The sequence below is a fragment of the Penaeus monodon genome, chromosome 20 (genome assembly GCF_015228065.2).
Source record: "Penaeus monodon isolate SGIC_2016 chromosome 20, NSTDA_Pmon_1, whole genome shotgun sequence".
NCBI classification, from domain to species: domain Eukaryota; kingdom Metazoa; phylum Arthropoda; class Malacostraca; order Decapoda; family Penaeidae; genus Penaeus; species Penaeus monodon.
This window is the reverse complement of record NC_051405.1, coordinates 41,490,190-41,490,525: the sequence shown is the minus strand read 5'-3', so window position 1 is coordinate 41,490,525 and position 336 is coordinate 41,490,190. Positions and strand designations below refer to the sequence as shown.

The window sequence follows — 336 nt, the reverse complement described above, 5'->3', positions numbered from 1 at the left end:
ACCCCTTCATGAGCATGCATATTCCCCCAGACATTCCCACGCATACCGAGAGAGAAGTGAATGGTGCCAGTGAGTGCCGTCATGGTTGCCAGAAGCCCCTTAGGTGCTAAAACGGGGCACGAGGTCATGGCCGCAACCCACATCAGCTGATAAGTTATGATCTCAAAGGCCTCGAAAATAAACACGAGCCATGGGTCGCTGTCAAATAGTAAGGGCGATAACAAGCAAGAGATAAGGTATAGACAAGAGAGTTAATTGATGGGACAAAGAATTTGGGTAAACTTATACAGAATGACTATTTTCTAGGTTATTTTTACTTTGAACTGATCGTCTACC

At 45.2% G+C, this 336-nt stretch overlaps 1 protein-coding gene across 1 annotated transcript in view; it reads right to left on the bottom strand.

Annotated features, from left to right (window-relative positions):
- Positions 1 to 336, bottom strand: part of LOC119585835 (major facilitator superfamily domain-containing protein 6-like) — a gene marked incomplete at its 3' end in the record, with an annotated part of 10,744 nt that overhangs the window by 1,531 nt on the left and 8,877 nt on the right. Inside the window, 1 exon segment of the mRNA XM_037934566.1 lies at positions 47 to 198. Within this exon segment, the coding sequence (XP_037790494.1) occupies positions 47 to 198 (152 nt within the window).